The sequence below is a fragment of the Electrophorus electricus genome, chromosome 18, assembly GCF_041902795.1.
Source record: "Electrophorus electricus isolate QZ-2024a chromosome 18, ASM4190279v1, whole genome shotgun sequence".
Taxonomy (NCBI): Eukaryota; Metazoa; Chordata; class Actinopteri; order Gymnotiformes; family Gymnotidae; genus Electrophorus; species Electrophorus electricus.
The window spans coordinates 21155001-21177500 of record NC_137514.1 but is presented as its reverse complement, the minus strand read 5'-3'; the positions used below and the strand labels follow the sequence as shown (position 1 = coordinate 21177500).

The following is a 22500-nucleotide window of genomic DNA, read 5'->3' as shown; positions in this document are numbered from 1 at the left end:
TGCACCGGGCGGGGTCCTCGCAGAGTACCTGGCGGTACGGGAGAGCCGTAATGGGAATGACGGATGAATAAACGATGGAGGAGCGACGAGTTCTGGCCGCACATTAGCGTACGGTCGATGGAGCTCCGGCCGGATGGGAATGGCGGCTCCGGATCAATGCCAGACTAATCTGTGAAAGGGCGGAGTGGCTAATCGATGGCATTCCGTCCTCCGTAACCACACGGCCGTCTAATAGCGTGCGGTCAGATAATTACCGCCGCCAATTAGGATCAGGGCACGGCAGGAATGCAGAGGAATCCATCACAATGGGACGCTCCGACCGGATCACCCGACACCGGCACGCTCACCGGGGAACCATCACGGACATGTCAATTACCCACAATGCCAAAATGGATGAATTTTGCTGAGACTAAATGACTGGGGTTTTATTTTTTTACTTTTAAGTTTAACCAAAAATACGAGCACTGCTCTGTAATTACACAACCTTCATTTAAAATGACTGCACACCATATCCAGGCCATACTCTACCAAACACTACCACACACACTGTCACACACTCTACCATGCACTATGCCACACACTATACCACACACTCAACTACACACTCAACCAAACACACCACCACACACTCAACCAAACATGCTATCACACACACACTACCAAACATGTTACCACACACACTCTCACACACTACCACACACACTACCAGACACTCTACCATGCACACTACCACACACACCACCACACACTCTAACAGGGCTTCCTCTGACCTAACACTGCAGAGCTAATCTCAGATACTGTAGTCCCCATCTGTACATTAAAGCTCTGAGTCTCCAGGGACGTTTGTCAAATCCACTCAGTTCCTCCCCCTTATCCTCTTAATTACCACACAGCTGCTATTTTTCCAGGTTTCACATTAATTAACTCGCATGCCAGTGCCTTAATGCACTGTGTAAGTCCAGCATCACTTAAATACTGCACACGTCTAAACCCAGCATGCAGCAAGACCCGCCATGCATGGATACGTCATGCGTGCGCCTGTCGTCATGGACACATCACGCGTGTGCTCACTTTCACTGAGGTCTGAGCACAACATGTATTCCAAAAATCCTTTTTAAGAAAAGATTTTCAGTTGAATTCTTAACGAGTGAATTCCCACACATAGGGGTGTGTCCCTATCCCGCACACAGGGGTGTGTCCCTGTCCCACACACAGGGGTTCCCACGGAAGACGTGCTAGCCGGCAAATTGACTGCTTTATTGGAGGAAAGAGTGGGAAAAGGGGAAATGTGGAATATGGAATCTCCGTGCTCCCCACGGCCAACAGCGCTGTAACCCGATGACATTCCATGAGCGAGGTTAAAACTTTTCCAATGGGCTAATTTAACACCGGAACCTTCCGCGCTATGGTTGACCTTGACCGGGGGAGCCAGATGAACCAAGCGACAGCGGGGCTTATCGCTAAAAAAACAAAACCCAAAAAGAGCTGTTTTCTCCAGCCGAACGTGACAGACACATCCCCATGGAGACATGGCTGCTTGTGTGTGATTACGTTCTGAGGGCTTCCACACAGACCCATGACCCATGTCTGCGTGACGTGCGTGTTTCCTGCTTCACTGTTGTGAAGACTGAATCTTTCACGCTTAGGTGTCACAAAACCCCCAGTACCTTTGGTCATTAGAGGAATCTTAATCAATCATTTTTAGGCATGTTGACACCTTAAACGTGCCTTAGTTATTATGTCTGTGAGTCAAGAGTGATGTTCTAGATGAGAAATAATCACGTTCCTCATCGAATTGGTAATTGTGATTAACAATGTACTGTGACGCTACATCATAGATCACCAGATGTCTCATAGAGTATAAGTGAAATCTAAAATGAAATATTTCATTATCACATTAATAAGGATCACTCTCAAACTAGCAACTCAAATAAACATGCAGAGGGCCAGTCAGATGCAGAGGGAGGAGTCTGTCAGCACGACGGAATAGCTCGCGCCCTGCATCTCCCACCCCCTTCCCTGAAGCCCCGCCCCCACGCGGCCCCGCCCCTTCCAGACGCTGACGTGTTCCTTGTTTGTCAGTTTTGCCATCAGAACAATATTAAAACTTCACCTTTGATATTAAAATCTCATTTTTCTTGACTTCTTTTGATTTCTCTGTCCCTGCGTCACTTAAGGGGATCTTAAGGGGATGGCTTCTGTGGGCTGTAACCCAGCAACCATCACGTGGACTACAAATAACGCCACGGACGTGAGAGTGGAGCTGACGCTGAGTGTTAACTGGTTACCTGACCGAAGTGCTAGACATTGACTAACGTTACATGGGCTACAACAGGGGCTAAGCTCACGTGACCTGAGCCGTGCAGTAGGCCACGTGTGCCACAGCAGGCCTAAAGGTCACGTGTGCTACAGTAGGCCTAAATGCAATTGGCAGTAAGACAGGGCTATTTAACATCTTAAGCAACCCAGGAACAGTGGTGTAGACAGACAGACCTCCAGCTTTGCACAACAGTTAGACAGCCACTTGCACCCTGAGAGAAGAGTGTGTCTCCTCCAACCCGCCTTTCCGACAGCTGGATCACTGCTTCGATATGCTTTTTGCTTGAGATATCGCTTTGAACCCGAGTTCGAGCGGCAATGCCTCGGGCGACACACACACACACACACACACACACACACACACACACACACACACACGCCCACACATTGGAGCAGCTTGCGAGAGAATGTGTGCTAACTAACCTACAATACATATTTATCTTCCTACTCTGTTCCTTTGCTAAACGCTTCCAGCGCGACGGAGCACGTTGCTGCGAGCAGGACTGGTGAATTCCGCATTAATTATGATGTTACTGAGCGTTTCGCCACATGAACAAGTTCCTCTGTCTCCTCGCGCTCCGAGTCGCAGCTCACCCTTTCCTTCATCACGTCCTCGCGTCCGTGCCCACGCACGGACAGGAAACATCTCAGCCTACGCTTCCTTTGCGCACTTTCGCGCCTCAGGACATCACTGTTTGTCCGAAACGCAACAGACACTTTTTATTCAAATGCATGTAACACTGACACCTTTTTAATATCTTTGGCACCAAAATACCTACATTTGTTTTATTTTGCAATCTTGCTGTGACACACTGAATTTTAATCAATTGTAATTCGTGGTATTCGGCGCTGCCAATGTAACTGACGCGGTAACTATAACTTATCCCGTTAACTGAATCTTTGTAAAATGACCTTGTCTTCCGGATGCGTGCGGCCATGGTGGGTTTCTCTCCGGAGCAATGAGGAACTCTTCCACAGCCAGATTCTTGGCCCGCACTTTTGGTGAATTCCATTGTCGGTTCCAGCGCGACACACCTGGCATGTCAGCAATGGTACGCCTCTCTCAGCTAATCCTGACCCGCAGTTAGACTAACGTCCCGCCTTCAAGCTCTCGTCCAGACAAATACAGACGAACGCAGAACTGTGACGTGACAACGATCTTCATCAGACATCCTTCTGTTCTTCAGACATCTTTTAACACGTTCAAGATACATTGTAAAGGCGTCTTTACGTTTAGTGTATGGCGATGACGTTTGGATTTCTACAGGCAGATGACGGAGGGAGAAGGTCAGACACGGAGGTCCTCCCGGAGGACGGCGAGGATGGTGAGCGTAGACCGAGTCTCGCTTCCTGCTCTCACACGACCGGTGTGAACACCACCCCGTGTCACTGGAGGCTGCGAAATTTGTTCAGTTGACACTTTCCGCGAGGTGGCCCGGGCTGTCAGAGAGGTTAAACAGATCCGGCCAGTCCTGCCACACCTCCGGAGTGGGGGCAGGTTTAGAGGTTGCCAGGTGATGATTACGGGGGTGTGGTTAAGCCCCAGGGGCGGCCGACTGACAGCCAGAGAGGAGTTAGCCGTAACCCACGGACCTGAGGTGTGACGGCACACTGGCAGGACGCCAGCAACTGTGAGGGAAAGAGGGCAGGGCTTCATAGGCCGACCGTGGAGGTCACGGGGCAAAGCACATGGAACCAACACCTGGTCTGAGTTATCCACACACACATACACTCATATATATATATATATAAATATATACACACAAGCACACACACACCACACACCTAGACTCATACACAAGCACAAACCCACACACAACCCCCTCCCCACCCCCACACACACACACACACCTAGACACACACACACACACACACACACACACAGAGGACCATGACCATTCAGTTACACACACCTGAGGTTCCACACACCTGAGGCAGAAATAAGGAGTTATACTTACTCTCAAAGTACTGAAGGGCTGTTTTTCCTCTAATGGTACTTTTAGGATTTCATCACAGTACTTTTATGTTTTGTAATGTTTTGATAAAGTACTTTTACTTCACTGCATGAATTTTTAATAAACATTACAGAGTAAAAAAATGTTAAATTTCAGTTTGTAATTTCAGTTGAATTTCAGTCTGTAGAAGAAAGCAGAACTACTGGCTCCTGTTCCAGATGTCACCACTACCAGAACCCGTGCAGATATGTCAGCAGTCGTGGAACACCGGTGAGACACCAGCGTCGTTATGACATTAGTCAGAGACACTGCGTCATTATGACATTAGTCAGAGATACTGCGTCATTATGACATTAGTCAGAGACACTGCGTCCTTATGACGTGTATCAGAGACACTGCGTCGTTATGACATTAGTCAGAGACACTGCGTCCTTATGACGTGTATCAGAGACACTGCGTCATTATGACGTGTATCAGAGACACTGCGTCATTATGACATTAGTCAGAGACACTGCGTCCTTATGACGTGTATCATAGACACTGCGTCCTTATGACGTGTATCAGAGACACTGCGTCCTTATGACGTGTATCAGACACTGCGTCCTTATGACGTGTATCAGAGACACTGCGTCATTATGACGTGTATCAGAGACACTGCGTCATTATGACATTAGTCAGAGACACTGCGTCGTTATGACATTAGTCAGAGACACTGCGTCCTTATGACGTGTATCAAAGACACTGCGTCATTATGACATTAGTCAGAGACACTGCGTCCTTATGACGTGTATCAGAGACACCACGTCCTTATGACGTGTATCAGAGACACTGTGTCATTATGACATTAGTCAGAGACACTGCGTCATTATGACATTAGTCAGAGACACTGCGTCATTATGACGTGTATCAGAGACACTGCGTCCTTATGACGTGTATCAGAGACACTGCGTCATTATGACATTAGTCAGAGACACTGCATCCTTATGACGTGTATCAGAGACACTGCGTCATTATGATATGTATCAGACACTGCGTCCTTATGACGTGTATCAGAGACACTGCGTCGTTATGATATGTATCAGAGACACTGCATCCTTATGACGTGTATCAGAGACGCTGCGTCGTTATGATGTTAGTCAGAGACACTGCATCGTTATGATGTTAGTCAGAGACACTGCGTCGTTATGACGTTAGTCAGAGACACTGTGTCATTATGACATGCATCAGAGACACTGCATCGTTATGATGTTAGTCAGAGACACTGCTTCGTTATGACGTTAGTCAGAGACACTGTGTCATTATGACATTAGTCAGAGACTCTGTGTCATTATGGTGTTAATCAGAGACACTGCATCATTATGACATGCATCAGAGACACTGCGTTGTTATGATGTTAATCAGAGATACCAGCATTGTTATGACGTGTATCAGAGACACTGCATCATTATGATGTTAATCAGAGACACTGCGTCGCTATGTCTAATATTACCCAGAAATCTCTTTTAGCTAAATTGCTATGATATTTTAGAATAAAAATCAGATAAACTTTTCATTAAAACTATATTTGCGATTGCGACTGTTAGCTTCATAGGTAATCTGAGGGTCCTGTTACGCACACCTGGAGTCCAGTTACACACATCTAAGGGTCCAGTTACACACATCCGAGGGTCCCGTTACACACACCTGGAGGTCCTGTTACACGCATCTAGTGGTCACATTACACACCTGATGATCCAGATACACACATCTAGTGGTTCAAGTACACACACCTGGTGATACAGATACACACATCTAGTGCTTCAGGTACACACACCTGATGATCCAGATACACACATCTAGTGGTTCAGATACACACACCTGATGGAAAGCTGCTGTTTCTGTCGCTTCTTCTGAGACTTTCCAAACATTTCCAGCACAAAGATTCCTGATATTCATTTTCTCCTTTCTCACTTTGGGAGAGATGAATTTTGGAGCCAAACACGAGCGCCACATTCAGCCCTCTTACACGAAGCCCGCCAGCGCTCTTCATTGCTCTTCATCGCTCTTCATCGCTCTTCATTGCCTCTCCTGCCAGACATATCCCCACGTGTCCTGCTTCACTCTGGAAAGCGCAGGAACTAAAGACCGGCCCAGACACAAAGGCCCGCTGTCGGAAGTTGGAGTCACGCCGGGTGAATTTTCCCTCTGCCACTACCGTGGACCATTGCCATGGCAACGGGGCATCCGAGGGACGGGAGGATGAGAGTCACGTCTCGTCAATAAAAGTGCGGACGCGTGAGTGCTGATCGCCCCCTCTCGCTCCCCGCGGCTGGGAATGCTTAGCACCTAGGAAATCTCCGCAAGTTCCGCAGCACTGCAGCACTGCTGTGTTTTAGTCTTTACTGAAACGTGGCTCAGCGACAGTATTTCAGATGCCGCCGTTCATCTGGATGGATTAGTCTCAATCCGTGCTGATAGAGACAATGCGCTCTCCGGCAAAACACGCGGCGGAGTATGCATTTATATCAGTGAGTCCTGGTGTAAAAACTCTGTGCTTGTCATTAAGTACTGCTCACCGCTGGTGGAGTTTGCTATTGTCAGATGCAGACCTTTTAATTTACCACGGGAATTCACCAACATGTTTATAATTGCGCTGTACATTCCACCCAGCGCGAACACACGAGAGGCTCTCCAGGAGCTGTATGGAGTGATTAGTGAACGTTCGCAGAATGTTCATCCAGACGGACTGTTTATTGTTGCCGGAGACTTCAACCACGCAAATCTCAAGTCGGTACTGCCTAAATTCCATCAACATGTGAACATGTTGCAACGAGAGGAGCGAACGCGCTGGATCTCATTTACACAAACATCTCCAGTGCTTACCTGGCGGAGCCCCTCCCCCACCTCGAATACTCTGATCACGTGTCTGTAATGTTGATTCCTCCATATAGACCGATCGTCAGACACTCGAAACCGCTTCTGAAGCAGGTGAGAACCTGGCCAGCAGGAGCCATCTCTGCTCTTCAGGACTGTTTTGAGCCGACGACTTGGATCACATTCAAGGAGGCTGCTAGTGACGGTGGCACTGTTAACCCGGAAGAGTATACAGCATCAGTGACTGGCTACATCAGCAAGTGCATTGATGATGTTACTGTCTCCAAGACCATCACCACACGCCCCAACCAGAAGCCATGGATGACTGCTGAGGTGCGCATGCTACTGAAGACCCGTGACTCAGCCTTCAGAACAGGTAACAGAGAGGCTCTCAGGAAAACAAGAGCCAAACTGTCACGTGTGATCATGGAAGCAAAGCGTGCACACGCACAGAGGATCCATGGACACTTCAAAGACACTGGTGACACACGGTGCATGTGGGAGGGCATTCAGGCCATTACTAACTACAGGGAAACACCACCTTCCTGTGACAGTGATGCCATCCTCCCAGATGCACTGAATGACTTCTATGCACGATTTGAAGCACAGAACAACGTTGCAGCGGAAAAGTCCATCCCTCCGCAAAATGACCAGGTGCTGTGCCTGACTGCGGCTGATGTGAGGCGTACTCTGCGTGGAGTTAACCCACGGAAAGCTGCTGGACCAGACGACATCCCGGGTGTGCTCAGAGAATGTGCTGACCAGCTTGCAGATGTCCTGACAGACATCTTCAATATCTCTCTGAGCTGCGCCGTGGTCCCAACATGCTTCAAGACCACCACCATCGTCCCCGTGCCTAAGAAGCCCACGGTGTCGTGTCTCAACGACTACCGTCCCATCGCACTCACATCCATCATCATGAAGTGCTTCAAGAAACTCGTCATTAGACACATCAAGACCCAGCTTCCCCCTTCTCTGGACCCCCTGCAGTTCACGTACCGCTCCAACCGCTCTACAGATGATGCCATCTCTACCACACTTCATCTGGCACTCACACATCTGGATAAAAAGGGCACCTACGTAAGAATGCTGTTCATAGACTTCAGTTCAGCATTCAACACCATTGTTCCTCAGCATCTGATTGGAAAGTTGAGCTTACTGGGCTTGAACACCTCCCTCTGCAACTGGATCCTGGATGTCTTGACTGGTAGACCTCAGTCAGTCCGGATTGGGAGCAGCACTTCCAACACCACCACACTGAGTACTGGTGCTCCCCAGGGCAGCGTACTCAGCCCTCTGCTGTTCACACTGCTGACTCATGACTGTGCAGCGATGCACAGATCCAACCACATGATCTAGTCCACTGATGACACGACCGTGGTGGGTCTCATCAACAAAGACGACGAGTCAGCATACAGAGAGGAGGTGCAAGAACTGGTGAGCTGGTGTAAGGTCAAAACCTGTATCTGAATGTTGACAAGACAAAAGAAATGGTTGTTGACTTCAGGAGAGCAAAGCGAGATCACTCCCCGCTTGCCATCAATGGCTCCTCAGTGGAGATCATCAAGAACATCAAGTTCCTTGGTGTTCACTTAGCGGAGAACCTCATCTGGACCCTGAACACCATCACCAAGAGAGCCCAGCAACATCTATACTTCCTTCAGCAGCTGAGGGAAGCCCATCTCCCATCACCCATCCTCACTACTTTCTACAGAGGTACTGTAGAGAGCATCCTGAGCAGCTGCATCATTACCTGGTTTGGGAACTGCACCGCCTTTGACCGCAAGACCCTCCAGAGAATAGTGAGAACAGCTGAGAAGATCATTGGGGTCTCTCTTCCCTCCATCATGAACATCTACACAACACGCTGCATCCAGAAAGCCACCAACATTGTGAAAGACCCCACACACCCCTCACATGAACTGTTCACCCTTTTGCCATCTGGAAGAAGGTACCGCACCATCCAGTCCTGCACCTCCAGACTGTGCAACAGCTTCTTCCCAGAAGCCATTAGACTCCTGAACTCTGGCTAACTCCAATCCCGATTCAGATTCCAAAATCGGCACTTTTATACACACACATACACACATGCTTATACACAGTTACACACACTCACACACACACACACACACTCACACACACACACACGCACACACATACATACATATCCATACACACACTCACACATTGTTTTGCATCGGACTAGTGCTGAAGTCAAACCTCACACAAATAAACTATGCACTCCTGTTGCAGTCTTGCACATTATCCTACTTGCTGCTAGAGTACTGTACTAAACCAGCACTGTACTCTGAACTGTTCTAGCTGCTACCGGTGACTGCTATGTTCAGTGTAGCATGTCACTGACTCCTCTGCACCACTCGCTTTACATGTGCCCAGTACTGTGTACTGCACTAAATAATTGCACTGTCTACTCATTTTGTATTTGTCCTGTCCTGTATTTATTATTGTTTATTTAATGTTTATTTAATGACATTTTTGCACTATATTGGACTGTTTGCACTTGTGTAGCATGTTGTCTGCTGCACTGTTGTTTTGTGTTGCACCATGGTCCTGGAGGAACATTGTCTCGTTCTTGTTGTGCACTTGTATATAGCTGAAATGACAATAAAACCTTTTTGAACTTGAACGTGAACTTGAAGCATCTCCAAGCAGAGGCACTTGGAACGTCTGGGTCTCGTCCATCTGCCGGCTGCAGGGACGGACTTCCGAATGCGTGAGAAGCGGCCGTCAGCCATGCTATGAAAACATGGAAACAGGCCCAGAGGCAGTGTGAGGAAACAATGTTTACAGCCTCCCTCCTCTGACAGCTCCTCTGCACTGTGTGTGTGTGTGTGTGTGTGTGTGTGTGTGTGTGTGTGTGTTTGTGTGTGTGTTTGTATATGAGTGTGTGTGCACATGTGTGTGTGTGTTTGTGTATAAATGTGTGTGCAAGTGTTTGTGTTTTTTTGTGTGAGTGTGCATGTTTGTGTGTGTGCTTGTGTATGTGTGTGTGCACATGTTTGTGTGTTTGTGTATGAGTGTGTGCAAGTGTGTGTGTGTGTGTGTGTATGAGTGTGTGCAGTTGTATTTCTGTTTGTGTATGAGTGTGTGTGCAGGTGTGTGTGTGTATGAGTGTGTGCAAGTATGTTTGTGTGTGAGTGTGTGTGTGTGCACTTGTTTGTGTGTGTTTGTGTATGAGTGTGTGTGCAAGTGTTTGTGTGTATGTTTGTGAAGGAGTGTGTGTGCACATTTGTGTGTGTTTGTTTATGAGTGTGTGTGCAAATGTGTGTGTGTGTGTGTGTGTGTGTGTGTGTGTGTGTGTGTGTGTGTATTTTGCAGATGACTAGTGAATGCAATAATGGCACATTTTCAGAAAATCAAAATGGACCTCACACACTCCAGTGTTTCACTGAAACTCAAATGGACCTCACACACTCCAGTGTTTAACTAAAATTCAAATGGACCTCACACACTCCAGTGTTTCACTGAAACATCACTGCAAGCTGCATAAGGAGTTTGGTAGGAAATGCTATGATAGTACTGAAGAAGCTAAGAAGCTAATATTACACTATAACACTCCACCCAGATGCAGACCTGCACAGTAACACGCCACCCAGATGCAGACCTGCACAGTAACACTCCACCCAGATGCAGACCTGCACAGTAACACTCCACCCAGATGCAGACCAGCACAGTAACACTCCACCCAGATGCAGACCTGCACAGTAACACTCCACCCAGATCCTCCATCGTTCTACCGTGTGCACAACCTTGCAGCTCCAGCACTGAGGACGTGATATATCCCCAGTTAGCATGCTAACACAGCAGTGAACGCCACCTCACGCAGTGAGCCGGAAGGCACGATTATCTTCATAATCAATCGTCAGGAGTGACTGCTCAAGACAAGTTCTCACGTGTCAGCATTACGTGCCGCTGCGTCCCGGAACACTGGATTAGACGGGCCGTCTGTTTGCGGAGGCTCTCTGTGTGGAGCTAAGGCCGCAGTATTTTCTGCAGCGCTGCAGATAGCTTATCTGAGCCTCATCTGGGCTCAGTGTGGTTCAGAGCTCTACAGGAGAGAAAGAGGAATGTGACAGAGGTGTAAACCGAATCATTTTATATAGTAAATAAGGAGTCGGTTATCTTGCTCTGGTATACAGGAAACTTACTTTGATCTTCAAAAGTTTCCTGGGTGGATGAATCGGAACTGTTTTATTTCCCACTTGACTGTTCGGTCCTGAGGGTTTAGACCAGCCGTTGTGGAAACAACAGATGCTAATGAGTTTAGTGTACTGTAAAAATGCAGACGAGTAGGTCTCAGACTCCCAGGACCTGCTGTCTCGCTCCCGTCCGCCCGTCCTGCTGGCGCTCAATGTCCCGCGTGAACGACCCTTTCTTTGTCAGAGGCGAGCCAAGATCTGAAGAGGGAAACTCACTAGTGTCCAACTATTGAAGCACTGCAGATTCAAGGGCAAGCATTGCCGATGAGAAGAATAGGAGAGCGAGGGGGGGGGGGGGGGGGTGGAGAACAGAGAGGATAGAAAAGCATCCCCTTCTTTGCTGATAACTCTGGACCTGGTTCAAACCAATTCTCTGAAAAAGGTTCTTAACTCCTCAGCAGAGAGTGAGTGATGTCTCACCAGTGAGGTGCCGAGGTTAGCGCTCAATTTAGGAGACAGCTGCCGTGCTGAGGTAGGAGCGGTTTAACAGTCAAATACCATGAGTCCAGGGAGTGTCTGTGCTTACAGTAACACACCACTAACTCAGGGAGTGTCTGTGCTCACAGGCAAACACCACTAACCCAGGGAGTGTCTGTGCTCACAGGCAAACACCACTAACCCAGGGAGTGTCTGTGCTCACAGGCAAACACCACTAACCCAGGGAGTGTCTGTGCTTACAGTAAAACACCACTAACTCAGGGAGTGTCTGTGTTTATCAGTTGGTGTATCTGGACCTGGTTCTGGGTCTGATGGGAGTGTTGGTGTATCTGGACCTGGTTCTGGGTCTGATGGGAGTGCTGGTGTATCTGGACCTGGTTCTGGGTCTGATGGGAGTGCTGGTGTATCTGGACCTGGTTCTGGGTCTGATGGGAGTGTTGGTGTATCTGGACCTGGTTCTGGGTCTGACGGGAGTGCTGGTGTATCTGGACCTGGTTCTGGGTCTGACGGGAGTGCTGGTGTATCTGGACCTGGTTCTGGGTCTGACGGGAGTGCTGGTGTATCTGGACCTGGTTCTGGGTCTGACGGGAGTGTTGGTGTATCTGGACCTGGTTCTGGGTCTGACGGGAGTGTTGGTGTATCTGGACCTGGTTCTGGGTCTGACGGGAGTGCTGGTGTATCTGGACCTGGTTCTGGGTCTGACGGGAGTGCTGGTGTATCTGGACCTGGTTCTGGGTCTGACGGGAGTGCTGGTGTATCTGGACCTGGTTCTGGGTCTGACGGGAGTGCTGGTGTATCTGGACCTGGTTCTGGGTCTGACGGGAGTGCTGGTGTATCTGGACCTGGTTCTGGGTCTGACGGGAGTGCTGGTGTATCTGGACCTGGTTCTGGGTCTGACGGGAGTGCTGGTGTATCTGGACCTGGTTCTGGGTCTGACGGGAGTGCTGGTGTATCTGGACCTGGTTCTGGGTCTGATGGGAGTGCTGGTGTATCCATGTTTGACTCTAATCGCTCTGTGGATAATGTGCTCTTGCCCCATGCAGCCTGCAGCTCATTAGTAGACTGTGGGTACAAGGTAGACGAGTCACAGCGCGTAGGCCTGATTACCTCTGATGCCTGCCTGCCACAGGCTGACCGTAATGTCTGATGTGACCATTGACTGCCATTATGTATTGATGACCCTGTCATCATTAATAAAATAAAATGTTTGGCCATGATTGTTAATTTTGCGGCAGGAATTCCACATAATGGTTTAGTCGATCTAACCCTGGCGAGTTGTGACGGGAGATAATTAATTATGAATGTTGTTTGTATTTTATGGTTCGTAAGGCTCTGCTGTGGGTTCTAGGGTTGGGAGGGGGCTTCGTGGCAGTGTTAAAAGTACCACCCCATCCTAGCACAGTTTACTGGAACTAATTTTCTATTTTTCTAGTAAGGTTTGGGTCTGGATGGGTAAGAAAGTGCAGTCAGCAATCTTCCGGACAGAACTTTCTAGCATAAACACTGTCAGTTTGATTTAAAGAGGGCCAAGCAGTACCCCATCCTGCTAGCACAATCCGTGCCCCACACATTTCCCAGCCTCAGAAAGGCAGTAAATTTGTCCTACCTTGGCAGTTGGCTCTGGATATGATATTTATATTGGGAGTCACTAATGATATTTGGACATTTGCTCCTTTGCCTGAAGATGGGACATGCGCACTTTGATGCCTGGGCAGGGGAGAACTAGGAGAGATGTTGACAACCCATGCTGTTCCCAGATTAACAGCATGACTGATTAGGAAGGCTGGCCGGAGCAATTGACTCGAGTTGACAGATCAATAGTTCCAGAGATCAAATGAAATTTGAAAGTCACCTGAACAGAAGTGCAAACGATCCAGGAATATTTGAATGCGCATAATAAATTACACACAAATAAATTCATTTAAATCACGGATAGTTTTCTTCTCAGTCATTTTTGCTTACTCAGCAATGCCGTCTTGTATTGGAATTCACGACATACAGATATAGCAGCGCAGCAGACCTGGAGACGGAATTGCTATCCCATAACTATCCTGAAACAGTGTGGGTCTGAAAGGGTTATATATGATCTATCATTGGCTAATCACTGATACAACATTCAGCCAGCCTGAGGTCCTCTGGGTATGAGATGACGTCCCTCATGAGAGGAAAGCTCTTAGAAATCATATTGCCATGCTTGTGGAGATTAGTATAATTTTAGTAGACGAAGCCTGAATAAAAAATGCTAACAATGTTGCTTAAAAAGTGACCTACGAAGACTCCTGCAGAAATTATGGTGGGCACTACTGAGCGACTACAGTAGTTATGGTAGGCACTACTGGGTAACTACAGTAGTTATGGTGGGTACTACTAGGTGACTACAGTAGTTATGGTGGGCACTACTGGGTAACTACAGTAGTTATGGTGGGTACTACTGGGTAACTACAGTAGTTATGATGGGCACTACTGAGTGACTACAGTAGTTATTGTGGAGTAGTTATGGTGGGTACTACTGGGTAACTACAGTAGTTATGGTGGGCACTACTGAGTGACTACAGTAGTTATGGTGGGCACTACTAGATGACTACAGTAGTTATGGTGGGCACTACTGGGTAACTACAGTAGTTATGGCGGGTACTACTGGGTAACTACAGTAGTTATGATGGGCACTACTGGGTAACTACAGTAGTTATGGTGGGTACTACTAGATGACTACAGTAGTTATGGTGGGTACTACTAGGTGACTACAGTAGTTATGGTGGGTACTACTGGGTAACTACAGTAGTTATGGTGGGTACTACTAGGTGACTACAGTAGTTATGGTGGGTACTACTAGGTGACTACAGTAGTTATGGTGGGTACTACTGGGTAACTACAGTAGTTATGGTGGGTACTACTGGGTAACTATAGTATTTAGGGTGGACACTATTGGGTGACTACAGTAAATAGGGTGGGCACTACTTTCTAAAGTACCATGGGAGCAGCATCAACTAAAATTTATTTTCAAACAACAGGCTGAACTAAAGGCACAAGTGTTAGTTAACAACACTTGTCGTGACCAGGTTTAATTAATTTATTCTTCACAAATTTCACTGGAAACCGATGGCCATTAATTGTGCACAAGTACAAAGACATCAACTGTAAGTCCTCTCAGTGAGTGTCACCTTAAACTCAACCTTACTCGGTGGTGTCAGGCATGAGCCATGAGCCACAGTGCTGACAGGAGAACACATTAAGCTCGAAACAGGAGGAGAGAGATATTCCCATTTTAGGAGTGTGATACGACTTCAATACCATGGCTTTAAGCGTGCTCTCTACCCTCAGACATTTCTTGGAAAAGTCCCAATCTCCTTCCAAAAGACAGGAATCCTGGAGGGTCCAGTTAGCAGGGGACCCCCAAGACTCCCCACAAGGGGACCACCAGGACAGCCAACAGGGGGACCACCAGGACATCCATACAGGGCCAGCCCTCTGCAACAGCTGCTTCTGACTGATCCCGAGATATCTATCACCCACCAGCCATCCCGCTAATGATAGCCAGTACACTCTATCAGCATGAGGCACTTAACCTGTCCAGGGCAACAGACCAAGCCTGACGTGAGATGAAAGAAAACAACTGATGGACGTTTCAAGGGTAGCGTGGCAGCGACTAGCGGCACGAGGGAAACCGGCGTGCGGGAGAGAGAATTGGTGGAAATTAGCGCCACTAATTGGCCTTGGAGCAGCTGTCATGTTGGACATTTCCCCCGGGTTGGACTCTCGGGAGTGCTGTAGCTGAGCTGCAACGCACTTCCTCCTCTGGAACGCTCCCCTCCCTCCACAGGCGGCAGTGGCCTTACCAGAGTCGCTCTCATTTCGGGCGTCAGTTAATTAATTGATTAGCCGGCTTTAATTGTCTGCTCCCTGGTAGCGCTTGGCGCGTCGACAGCAGCGAAGGGTAGCGTCTGCTCAAACAGGGGTGGCACATGCGTCATGTGAGGGGCATTGGACAGAGTGTGCTCAGTGCGCACTGGCAGTTATAAAGGAGGTCAGGTCGACACATCAGCCTGTATGGCAGTTTATATGTGAAGCCATGTTTCTGTGGAAGAGTTGACATCCAGGACATCTCTCTCTCTCTCTCTCTCTCTCTCTCTCTCTCTCTCTCTCTCTCTCTCTCTCTCTCTCTCTCTCTCTCTCTCTCTCTCTCTCTCTGTCTGTCTCTCTCTCTCTCTCTCTGTCTGTCTGTCTCTCTCTCTGCCGTGCACACGGATCGCTGTGGTAACGTTAGGCCTCTCAGCATGCACCGAGGTCCGTGGTTTTCCCTGAATGTGGGTGATTAGGGCAGGCTGTGAGGTGTTCCTGCGATTGGCCCGTTTTTGGTTCGTTAGCCAAAGATCAAACTCGTTTAAGCGCACTACGTCACCCCCTGCCGTCTCCTCTCCTCTCTGCAGCCGTACGGCTTCTCTCAGCGTTCCCCAGTAGTCTAATATTCCAGGACCGAGACACGGGATCCCCAATCGAGCGATGAAAATCGTCTCGGGAGACTGCGAACCAGCACGGGCGTCTCAGAAGCTCCCGGCTCCATTAGGACGGGCCGGAACAATCCGGCAGATCGTTACAGCTAACCAGGTGTGAGAAAGATCACCTTCAGCGTTCATTACCGTGATGAAGAGTTCAGAAATCGCAATCCCCAAACAGACCCCTCCCCTACTTCCCTTTCCTGGGGATCGATGGGAGGTGGTGCCCCCATGACAGCCGACACCGCCTGCACCACACCCGATGTCAAGCAGGTGCTGGGTGATGTGATGCAGCTCCACCACACATGTTGGGCCCTGGGGACCCAAGTTGGCTCGCCCCTGCTATTCCCCCAGAAGCTGGATGCCGGTCTAGAGTGCTTTGGGGCAGGCGGGAGAGATAAGGAGCCCCAAGACTGCAGCAACACAGGAGGTCCAGTAAATCTCATGAACGCTAATCAAAACTAATCTTATCCGGGAGATTTATCCAATTTGCCCCCGCACAAAAACAAGGTAGTGTTGTGGCCAGTTTAGTTTCAGGAGATTTCGTTTAAGTGAAGTGTAAGGTGGCGTACAGGTCAGGGAGTAATTCAAATATGGTGTTATGATTGAACACACATGCTTATGTTGTTCACACAATAAGAACATGCCAATAAAAATCTCACATTTTTATACTCAGCTGGTCTGATTAGCGCAAGATTTCCTGAGTAAACAATGCGTGACATAAGGAATAAATAAATAAATAAAGCAAACCATGTTTTCCCTTTGTGTGTTATGACTAATGTGTGGGGAGCACTAGAGGGGAGGGTGTTATGAATCTTTAGAGAAGTCCGTCTGTCTGGCTGTCCTCTTTGACTGAGTCAGAGTTCCTACCCCTACAGACTTCTAGATCAGACCTTCCTGCCCTGTGGTGTCAGCGAGGTCACTACAGGTCACCTCGGTGCTCTCAGTGAGGTCACTGCAGGTCAGTGAGGTCAAAGCTCAAGGCCAAAGGTCACAGCGATCTCTTCTGCTGCACTTGAGCCCTGTCACTCCTCACATCAGAGGATGGGGGTGTGTGGGTTTGATGACCCATGGGGTGGATGTCGTGAACCAACACACCCTGTGCTAAATCCCGGGAGGGAAGAGCAATGTTCTCATGCGTTTTCAAGAGAAGGTGAATAATCACACGAGCCCGTTGGAGAGACGGAGGACAAATGGATTTGCAGGCGGAGGGGTGGAAGGCTCCGCCCCCCCGGGGAGATCACTAGCGGGGTCATTTTCTCCGTCCCTCTTGCTGGTAATTGTCATTTCTTCTGATTGCTTTATTCATCCAAGGGAGCAATCGAGTCTAGAGGAAACAGCCTGGACGCTGACCTGCTACGACCCCACGCCGCGCCGTGAGGAGCGCTTCGACTACTGCTGGGATTTGATGCTCATGCCACTGATTGACACCTTGACTAGCCTATGAATATCCAGAGATCTGTGAAGTCCAACCCAGACACAGACAAGGGAAACAGATGGTCGGGGACTTGGCTGCGTCCTGCTGCTCGATCAGTTTAGCGAGTTGTAAGCTGTTTCCCGTCTCCGTACTTCAGCTCGGGCATTTGAAATCGAGCATACTGTGTCTGCCCGTCACCGAGACTGGGTGTCGAGCGCTCCATGTGGAACAGAGCGTGCCGTCCGCCAGACAACACCCTCAGACTGTCCAAGCGTTCACACCTCTGACTCAGAATTCACAGAGGACGCACAGTGCCATTTTCAAGCAAATTCATCTATCCCTCTACCCCTCCCTCCATCCCTCCCTCCGTCTGTCCCTCTCTCCCCGATGACCAGGGTACTCACGTTTGGGGGCGGCGGGTCTGTCGGAGACGCCATTCCCTGAACCCCAACAGCTGTCCTCGTCATCGCAGTCCCCACTGTACGGAGCCACCATGTCCCCACTGCCTACCTCGATCCGGTCCAAGGTGCCCAGCCTCGGAATGGTCCGCCCCTGCAGCAGCTGCAATGGAGACAGCCGTCACAAACCCCGCCACTCTGGGGCGGAGATAGCCCATCAGTCACCCCGCCTCTGTGGGGCAGAGACGGTCCGTCACAATCCCCGCCTCTCTGGGGCAGAAACAGTCTGTAACAAACCCCGCCTCTCCGGGGCAGAGACAGTCTGTCACAAATCCTGCCTCTCTGGGGCGGAGACAGTTCATCATTCACCCTGGATATACCCCAGATATTCACTGGGCTTGCTGGTTTTCTGTTGTTTTTTGTTTTTTTTGGGGGGGGGGGTTGTTTGTTTTTGGGGGGGCCCGAGGGAGTTTAGTGATGCCAATTCCGGTTCAGGGGCGCACCATGGACACACCTCTTCCAGTAAAGCTCCCGGACGGGTGGATAGGCTCCGTATACTGCAGTCATGACCTAAACTCTGTGGGACAGAGCCTTTCCTACTCTAAATGTCTCCAGCAGGGCATCCTGGTGTCCAGCTGTGTAGTGTGAGTTCTGGACTCACTGGACGGCTCCTGTTGTGATGCTCCAAACCCGTTGGCCAAAGTCTGTTGCCTGGAGCCCCAGCTGTGCAAACCACTTTCGACAACAATTTAAACCCCAAACTGTTCCTCCTGAATTCAACCACCACTTGAGCTGAGTCAAGTAGCGTGAGCCACCACTGAGTTAATCTGGGATTAAGGGTTACTCACTGACAGTCCAGGACTAGCGCACTAGTGTGGCAGAGAAGCGTTAAGAGCGTCACTGACTGAACACCCACAGACAAACTATCATTACAGCTGCACAGACAAACACTAATATGGACTCAAATACTAATACTGATTCAAATGTTAATACTGACTCAAATACGAATGCTAATGCAAATATTAATACTGACTCAAATATCAATACTGATTCAAATACTAATACTCACATAAATACTAATACTGATGCAAATATTAATACTGACTCAAATACTAATGCTGACACAAATATCAATACTGACTCAAATATTAATACTGACCCAAATACTAATACAGACTCAGATCTGTTGTTACTGTTGTCCTTTGTTGTCTCAGAGTATGATAATGAGATGCGGCTTGCATGTGCGTGTGTACACACACACACACACACACACACACACACACACACACACACACACACACACACACTGCATAAATAGCAGGGGAAGTGAAGGGTCATGGAAATTAAGGTTTTTTTTAAACGCTACAGTGCATTAAAAATCCTTCCCAGTAAGAGGAGTGAAAGGAGTTGTGGGCGTTCCCCTCGGGGAGTCCTCTCCTGTTCTCCTTCTCCACCGATGGCTGCGCACCTACGGAAGCGGAACGCTATTCCCGGCCTCTGTGTTGGAGCTGCATCGGGCCGGAGGGGTGGGCGCTACGTTTGATTGCCTAATTGGAATGCGAGGGAGACCCTCAGACACTGAAAGCTGTTTGTGTTCTGCAGACAGGTAGGGGCTCAGCATAATTAGTTACTGTAGAGACCAGACTGCAGCAGAGCATGGATTATTGGAGCTGTGATAGACACCAGAGTTTAGCCTGTCCTCAGAGGACATCGTGACCTACCAACGACCAAGAAGAACGGAAAACTAAAACGCTCCACAGAGAGGGCAAAGACATCATTTTTTTCTTGTTGTTATTGTTATTAATGTCTTAAATGTTTAACTGTATTGCGTGTTTAACCGTTTTGAGTGTTTAGCTGATTAATTATTTGAGTGTTTTTATCTGTGTCTTCTTAGGCGTCACCTAATTGTTAACAGCAGTCTGGCAGTTTCCAGAGCCCTGAGGTCAAGCACATGTCCATATGACTTCCACGCGAGTGTCTGTCCACGCGAGTGTCTGCCCACGCGAGTGTCTGCCCACGCGAGTGTCTGTCCACGCGAGTGTCTGTCCACGCGAGTGTCTGCCCACATCACACCTCTGTCCATCTCCTCCTTTCTGCTCTTGTCCTTTGAAATAAAGCTGAGCTGTTTGTCACTTGAGGAACTAAGCTCATGGTGGAGCGTGTAGTTGTCAGACGTGAACTCACACACACGTGGTCCTTTCTGACAGATTGGTTCGTGTCCAACCATGTCAGAGCCCCCACTGGGGAGAGGCGGGGCTTAGCCAACACCCTCGGTGTCCACCTGCCGATCACCTGGTGCAGAAGAGACCGCTAAGGAGTGGTTAAATACGCCGAACAGACGCAAAGAAAAGGTCCAAGGGTTACGGCTCGTTGCCAGTGAATGGGGTCAGACAGCCAGAGAAATCTGCATGACCATGAAATGTGAAGAACACACAACGCCATTGGTGCTCTGTCTTATAAAGGGAACAAGATACTGTAAGATGACTGGCTGACATCTTCAGCAGAAGGGAAGCTATGTAAGGCCAATAGATAAGTCTACTGGAAAATGTGTTCTTCTGGATTGCAAAATTGTGTGATGGTGATTTGAAGACCTCATATAAAAGTTCAAGCCACATAAATGATGTTTACACATACACCACTCAACAAGACTGACCAGGTGTGCTCTGCCTGGCTATTTTACATGATCCTCCACCAAGCCGCACCGCTATCATCTGGGCCGCGAGCCAAGCCGGCGATCAAAGGTGCCAAAGCACACTCGTCTTGCTCGCTTCTCCACGTGCCCAACACGAGTGCACGCACCTGACGTTCCACCTCTCTTTTCCGCGGACACGCTGTCTGCTGGCTAAGCACGCCCACGGCAGTAATAAGACCGTTGTGAACTCTTACACTCGATCGGCAGCTGCTAACCTTCGGGTTTGGCAGCGGGAGTAACCGAAGACAAACGGAGAGGGGGGTGGGGCTTGTATCACCAGCACTTCGGTTGGAGCTCGAGCTCTGATCAAATTAAATTGGCTCACTGACTTGAGAGTGGTGGAAAAGCCATTCGGCTGCATCTGAAGGAGGGCGTCCTCTGTTTCAAGATGAGAAGGAGCGAGAGAGAGAAAAGGAGATTAGGGAGAGACACAAATTGCGAGCGGATTTACCCCTCTTCCCTTCCCCCACGGCTCTGCATATGTAGACAGAGCCGGATCCGGTCGGACATACAAATCCAAACGCCCCCAGGCACGTTTGTCTGACCGTCAAAGTAAATGGCCCCTGGCGCCGAGCCTGGCAAGGAGCGCTGCCTATGGAGCCCCAGGTTCCCGCCCCAGAAAGCGGGAATCGCTCGGCTGCCGAGAGCAGCCTTTCCCTTGGGGAGGAAGCGGGATCAAAAAAGGGGCTGGGCCGTTGTCGTGATTATCAGCCTTGGTGGAAAAGGGTGAGGGGCCAGTCCGCAGAACGAGGCCACGTCATGACATCGTCGACTGCGGATCAAACAAAAGCGCGGCCTAGCTTTTTCCGCCCGTCCCGATTTTACGCGGGCATGAGGGAGTGGTCCGCCCAGCCGGAGCCAGGGCAGCATGCTGGTAATGGCTCTGCTAACGTGGACCAATCACGCGCTGCACTGAAGGAGACATCGATTTCCCTGCTAATGGCAACGTCCTACGAGAGCTACAGCGCTGCATGCCGAGATGTTTTTGTTTGCTTAAGCTTCATTAGGGCGGAGAGAAGCAAGAGAGAGAAAGAAAACAGAACAGAACGGCCAAATCACATCCCCACATGAGTTCAGCGCCAAGCGGTTCTGTGCTCAGCCAAAACCGGCATGCTGAGTCTCTGAGCTGTTTTATTGGGCCAAACTCTTCAACTGTGGGGCTTTCAGATGCATTTTGTAAAACTGAAAAGATTTGCCTGATGCTTCTAACACACCCATCGTGCAGGTGTTCCTGACCTCCAACCAACAGCCAACAGTCAGAATGGGCCTTTGGGACTGTGGCAGACCCATTGGTGGGGGGTGTCTTTGTCTTGTTCAAGGCTGTGTCTGGGGGTGGGCCGATCGTACCCAAGGGTCTCACGATACCCCACCCACCAGCTTAGCACTGTCATGATGCATCTGTCACACGAGACGAGGGTCCACGACGCCAAGCTCAACATGTGTCCCTTGAGGGCAGCACTGCTACTCCGCAAACACAGGAGGCGCCATCGAGCAAAGCCTGGAACAGCTGAACAGACAGAATTAGTAATCCCATCACCAGCCACTCTAATACTTCCACGGCACGTCCTATCATGCATGCGTGTCATGAGCAGACGTGAGATGCGATCTTAAGCGTGCTGTCCAGGAACGCCGGTGCCAAACAGACGGGCCGCTAACCGATGGAGCCGCCGCTCCGGCTAGTGGACAGATGGGAGGATTTAGCAAATCTACGTGAG

General features: G+C 49.3%; 1 protein-coding gene across 6 annotated transcripts in view; it reads right to left on the bottom strand.

Annotated features, from left to right (window-relative positions):
• The window catches only part of gpc5a (glypican 5a), a 116216-nt gene that overhangs the window by 15923 nt on the left and 77793 nt on the right, over positions 1 to 22500 (bottom strand). For 5 of the 6 annotated variants that reach the window (XM_081701261.1, XM_081701263.1, XM_081701262.1 and 2 more), the window contains 2 exons: positions 18100 to 18256; positions 9760 to 9884 (listed from right to left, as the gene is read on the bottom strand). In XM_081701261.1, the coding sequence (XP_081557387.1) occupies positions 9760 to 9884; positions 18100 to 18256 (282 nt within the window). The remainder of the gene's footprint in view (positions 1 to 9759; positions 9885 to 18099; positions 18257 to 22500) is intronic. The other variant, XM_081701264.1, reaches the window with a different exon arrangement.